General features: G+C 35.7%; 1 protein-coding gene across 3 annotated transcripts in view; it reads right to left on the bottom strand.

Moving 5' to 3' along the window:
* Positions 1-1,210: 1,210 nt before the first annotated feature.
* phldb3 (pleckstrin homology-like domain, family B, member 3) overlaps positions 1,211-6,117 on the bottom strand; it is a 37,984-nt gene continuing 33,077 nt past the window's right edge. For all 3 annotated transcript variants that reach the window (XM_073925564.1, XM_073925563.1, XM_073925565.1), the window contains 4 exons: positions 4,504-4,629; positions 1,978-2,182; positions 1,810-1,895; positions 1,211-1,599 (listed from right to left, as the gene is read on the bottom strand). In XM_073925564.1, the coding sequence (XP_073781665.1) occupies positions 1,465-1,599; positions 1,810-1,895; positions 1,978-2,182; positions 4,504-4,629 (552 nt within the window). In that variant the 3' untranslated portion in view covers positions 1,211-1,464. The remainder of the gene's footprint in view (positions 1,600-1,809; positions 1,896-1,977; positions 2,183-4,503; positions 4,630-6,117) is intronic.

The raw sequence follows: 6,117 nt of genomic DNA, 5'->3' as shown, positions 1-6,117 counted from the left end.
ATAGAATAAAAGTGTTGTATAGAGGTCGCACGGGGCGTCAGCGTCAACGCTTCCCATTCACTTTGAATGAGTGACTTCAGGCGTTCCTGAACTGCATTGTGGATCCGTCGGCGCCGCTTCAGAGGTGTTGCTCGCTGCAGAAGTTGGGACTAGCTTAACTTTTCAAGCGCCGACGGAAGCATCAGCCAATCAGATCACTGTATGCAAATACATCAGCTAGACAGTGGCCTATTGCTGACTGAATTTCATTGGCTGACGCTTCTATGATGATCGCTTCAGCCCCAACTTCAGACACGCCTTCAGTCAAGCGTTGATGCTGAAGCCCCGTGTGATTGGGGCGTAAGGTGACCCGAGTTCGATTCCCGCCTCGCAGTCCTATGCCGATCCTTCCCCTCTCTCTGCTCCCCATACTTTCCAGTCAATACAATCCACTGTCCTATACAATAAAGGTGAAACCCTGAAAAGATAATTATAAAAAATAAAAATAAAAGTGGTGTATATAGTCAATAAGAGAGAAAAGAAATATCAATAAAAAGCATTTAAAGAAAATATCAACATCTTTTGTTTTTTATTTTGTGATTATGTTTTTGGATATGGACTAAGAGTCTGAAATAAAGGGGATAATAATAAAACAATAATTATGATGAATAAAAGAGTGAAATATTCATTAGTTTTCCTGCGGCTTAGTGGCTATTTCAGAGGTCGCCACAGTGGAATGAACCGCTAACTTATCCAGCATATGTTTTACGCAGCGGATGCCCTTCCAGCTGCAACCCATCACTGGGAAACACCCATACACTCTCATTCACACATGCACTCATACACTACGGCCATTTTAGTTTCCCTTATTGCGCATGTGTTTAGACTGTGGGGGAAACCAAAGCATCCGAAGGAAACCCATGCCAACACGGGGAGAACATGCAAACTCCACACAGAAACACCAACTGACCCAGCCGAGGCTCAAACCAGCGACCTTCTTGCTGTGGGACAACAGTGCTAACCATTGAGCCACAATGACGCCCCTGTAATATATTCATTCATTAATTTTCTTGTCGGCTTAGTCCCTTTATTAATCCGAGGTGTAAAAAGGTGGTGTACCTAATAAAGTGGCCAGTGTGTGTATATCCAATAACACAATTAATAGTTAAGAATATTACCCCTTGACTTAATTTTGGCAGCAGTTCTACTTTAATAAAGTGCAGACATGTTGTTTGGAATGTAAATATTTATTAACACTTTGCCGTATTTTTACCCAAAAATATTTCCGTAGCAAAACATGAGCGATGAATACGAAACAGTAATAAATATAAATAGAGCTGAAATCTGGAGCGTGTGTGATGTGTGTAGTGTAACAGCAGGGGGCAGCAGAGTCAATCACAGAACGCCCTGCACTCGTGTGTTTGTGTGCGGGTATCTGTGTGTGTTGCAGTGTATCTGTGAGTGTGTATGTGTCAGTGTGTGTGTTCAGTATCTGCTGTGTTCGTCAGTGGCAGTGACGATCACGTCCATCCAGATCCTCATGGCCTCTGCGCTGTGAGACACCAGGAAAAACAGACGCTCGTAGGTTTTCACACAGAACGTCAGACTGGGACGTGGAGACTGAAAACACACACACACACACACACACACACACACACACACACACACACACACACACACACACACACACACACACACACACAAACGTCAGAGTTGTCAAGTGAATGTTTCAGTGCACTGGAAGTATTCTGCAATATGAGTCCTTTAAAATGACAAGTGCCCTAACTAGTAAACTAGGATCTGATTGAGACGCAGCCGCAGTGAACTCACCGTCGCTGCCGTCCGCAGATGATCATAATAAACCTCCTCGATGGCCTGGAAATATATCACACCCTTCAGCTTCTTCTCATCCAGCTCTGAAGAGTGGAGAAGCAACACATATTCAGCACATATTCAACACTTCTTCAACACTTAATCAGTGTGTGTGTTGAGTCTGACCGGTGTAGTAGGCCAGTCTCTGGTGGTCCAGGTCAAAGATGAACCATCTCCTCCTCCAGGTCTTCACTCGACCGCCGCGTTTGGTCAGGAATCCTCCGCAGCGCCTGGAGGACAGATTTACACCCATACAGCCCGACACATTATGACCCAGAGACTCCACATGAGCCCGCAGGTCAAAATCCAGCGTCAGGGACAGAGGAACACCCTGATCAACACACACACACACACACATGGTGACAACTTGATTACTTGAAATTGGGCAGACTATATTTAGCTCTCTAATTTAAAAAGCTGACAAAAACATTCATTTTTATTTAAAATTATCTTGAAATTAAACATAACAATTTCCCTCAGTTGTCAAACTCATATAGGCTTTATGCTAAAGCACACACACATGCCATATCAGAAATGGTGATGGTTTTATTTAAGCATTGTTTCTGAAATTAAATCAATATTGACATTATTTGAGGCAACATTGAAATAGACTATTAATTACAATTGATTCATAATTGATACAATGAAAAGAATCAATCAACAACAAAATGAGCTGAATCATTATAAAACTAAACCGAATCAACACTGCACTCAAATGAACCAACTTTGAAATGAACTGAATCAACATTAAACAGTAATGAATCAACACTGAAATCACCTGAATCATCACCAAACTAAACTGAATCAAAACTGCACTCAAGTGAATCAACACTGAAATGAACTGAATCGTCACCAAACTAAACTGAATCAAAACTGCACTCAAGTGAATCAACACTGAAATTAACTGAATCGTCACCAAACTAAACTGAATCAAAACTGCACTCAAGTGAATCAACACTGAAATGAACTGAATCATCACCAAAACTGAACTGAATCAACACAGCAGTCAAGTGAACTAAAATTTAAATGATCTGAATCATCACCAAACTAAATCTCGTGGTTCCAGCCCAAAGAGGGAAGAAATCACTTTCCCGAACTCTCGCGCTCAATCTGCCCAGTTGGTGGAATGAACTCCCTAACTGCATCAGAACAGCAGAGTCACTCGCTGTCTTCAAGAAACCACTAAAAACTCAACTATTTAGACTCCACTTCACTTCTTAATCTGCAATTGCCTCTCTGATTATATCACTAACTGTACCCCCCCCCCAAAAAAAAATTACTAATACTTTCCTTCTTAGACTTTACACACCTGAAACTTGCCTACAGCACTTCTTCATTGTTGCTCTTATAATTGTGTAAATTGCTTCCTTGTCCTCATTTGTAAGTCGCTTTGGATAAAAGCATCTGCTAAATGACTAAATGTAAATGTAACTGAATTAACACTGAAATGAACTAAACCATCATCAAAATAAACTCATTCAACACTGTAATTAATGAACCAAAACTGAAATTAAATGAATCACCATCATACTAAACTGACAACACTGCACTCAAATGAACCAAAATTGTAATTAATTGAATCAACATTGAATAGATTTGAATCAACAAGGAAATTAACTGAATCATTAAACTAAACTGAATCAACACTGCCCTCAAATTAACCAACACTGAAATAAACTGAATCATCACCAAACTAAACTGAATCAACACTGCACTCAAATGAACCAACATTGAAATGAACTGAATCAACATTAAAAAGATTTGAATCAACACTGAAATGAACTGAATCATTACCAAACTAAATTGAATCAACACTACACTCAAATGAACCAACATTGAAATGAACTGAATCAACATTAAAAAGATTTGAATCAACACTGAAATGAACTGAATCATTACCAAACTAAATTGAATCAACACTACACTCATAAAAACCAACATTGAAATGAACTGAATTAACATTAAACAGATCTGAATCAACACTGAAATTAACTGAATCATCAAGCTAAACTGAATCAACACTGCATTTAAATGAACCAACACTGAAATGAACTGAATCACTACCAAACTAAACTGAATCAACACTGCCCTCAAGTGAACCAACACTGAAATTAACTGAATCATCACCAAATTAAACTGAATCAACACTGCACTTAAATGAACCAACACTGAAATTAACTGAATCATTAACAAACTAAACTGAATCAACAATGCACTCAAATGAACCAACACTGTAATCAATTGAATCATTACCAAACTAAACTGAATCAACACTGCACTCAAGTGAATCAACACTGAAATTAACTAAACCATTACAAATCTAAACTGAATCAACACTGCACTCAACATAACCATCACTGAAATTAACTGAATCAACATTAAACAGATTTGAATCAAAAATGAAATTAACTGAATCATCACCAAACTAAACCGTATCAACACTAAAATTGACTGAACCATCATTAAACTAAACTGAATCAACACCGTACTCAAATAAACCAACATTGAAATGAACTGAATCAACATTATACAGATTTGAATGATAAAATTAAATGAATCACCTGCTTTGAATTAGTATGTATGGACATGGAATGAAACACGAATCCTGTAAATCTGTGTATTTACTGTGCATGCGTGTGTGTGTGTGTTCACCTCGAGTGTGTGGTTTGTTGAGCTGATCTGTGTCCGTTCTTCAGTGTGTGCGTTTGCTTTTAGTGTGTCCGTGTGTGTTCTTAAAGGCTCTTTCTGTCTCCGCTGTTCCTCCATCAGACGCTCCTCCTGAACGCACACACACACACACACACACACACACACACACACACACACACACACACACACACACACACACACACACACACACACACACTTGTTAATACTCTCAATTTTGAATAGTAAATAAAAATAACTTTTTATGTTTAGTATACATAATGTGTGTTCATGTGCCTTATAACCGATATGCACAACCGATATTTCTTTAAAAAACCATTAAGCAAACGAGCAAACCATTTTACTACCTGCATACAAAATCTCTTAATTATAACAAATAAAAAGAGGAGTCTGAGAAAATAATGTTAAAAATAAACACACAAAAAAATAGATCTTGAATTGTGGTGTTTATCTGTAAATCAGATATTACAAAATCAATATCTGATTATGGTATAATGCTTAAATATCTGTAAAACAATATGTCAGATTTGTAATATCGGATTCATAATTTATTGATTTACAGATCTTTAAGCATTTAACCATAATCAGATATTCGTTTTGTAATATCAGATTCACAGATTATGAATTGTGCAGTTTATCTATGAATTCAATATCATAAGACAAAACCGATAAAGCGATTTACAGATATTGAAGCATTTTACCATAATCAGCTATCGGTTTTGTAATATCAAATTCACAGAATTTGGATATAATCGCTATGTATATTGGTGATGTTAATATTACAAAACCGATATAACGTTTTACAGACATTTAAGCATTTTACTATAATCAAATATCGGTTTTGTAATATCGGATTCATGGGTTGTGAATTGGGGTGTTTATCTGTAAATCCAACATTACAAAACTGATATACTGATTTACAGATATTTAAACTTTTGTAATATTTAGTATTATATTTTTAATATCTTTTCATATTTGAATATCGGTTTTATAATATCGGATTTAGATTATGAATTGTGGTGTTTATTTGTGAAAAAAAAAACAGATAACAGATATTTCAGCATCCTACTATAATCAGATATCAGATTTTTAATATCAGATTCACAGATTGTGGAAATCTCGAAAAAACTCGAAATTACAAAACCGATATATTGATTTACAGAAATTTAAGCATCAAATTATAATCAGTTATTAGTTTTGTAATTTCAGATTCACAGATTGTGAATTGTGGTTTTTATCTGTAAATCCAACATTACAAAACCGATATATTGATTTACAGATATTTAAACTTTTGCAATATTTAGTATTATATTTGTAATATCTTTCAATAATTGAATAGTGCTTTTTAATATTGAATTTAGATTATAAATTGTGGTGTTTATCTGTGAATGTAATATCAAAAACTATATATCGTTTTACAGACATTTAAGCATTTTATCATAATCAAATATTAGTTTTGTAATATCGGTTTTAAAGATTTTGTGGTCTTCATCTGTAAATCTGATATTATATTACAAAACTGATATATTTATTTACAGATATTTAAACTTTTTACTATAATCAGATATTAAATATTGAATTCAATAAATTGATTTACAA

Source organism: Danio rerio, chromosome 16 (genome assembly GCF_049306965.1).
Source record: "Danio rerio strain Tuebingen ecotype United States chromosome 16, GRCz12tu, whole genome shotgun sequence".
In the NCBI taxonomy this organism is placed as follows: Eukaryota; Metazoa; Chordata; class Actinopteri; order Cypriniformes; family Danionidae; genus Danio; species Danio rerio.
Note: the sequence above shows the minus strand (reverse complement) of the source record. Positions and strands in the feature narration are given on the sequence as shown.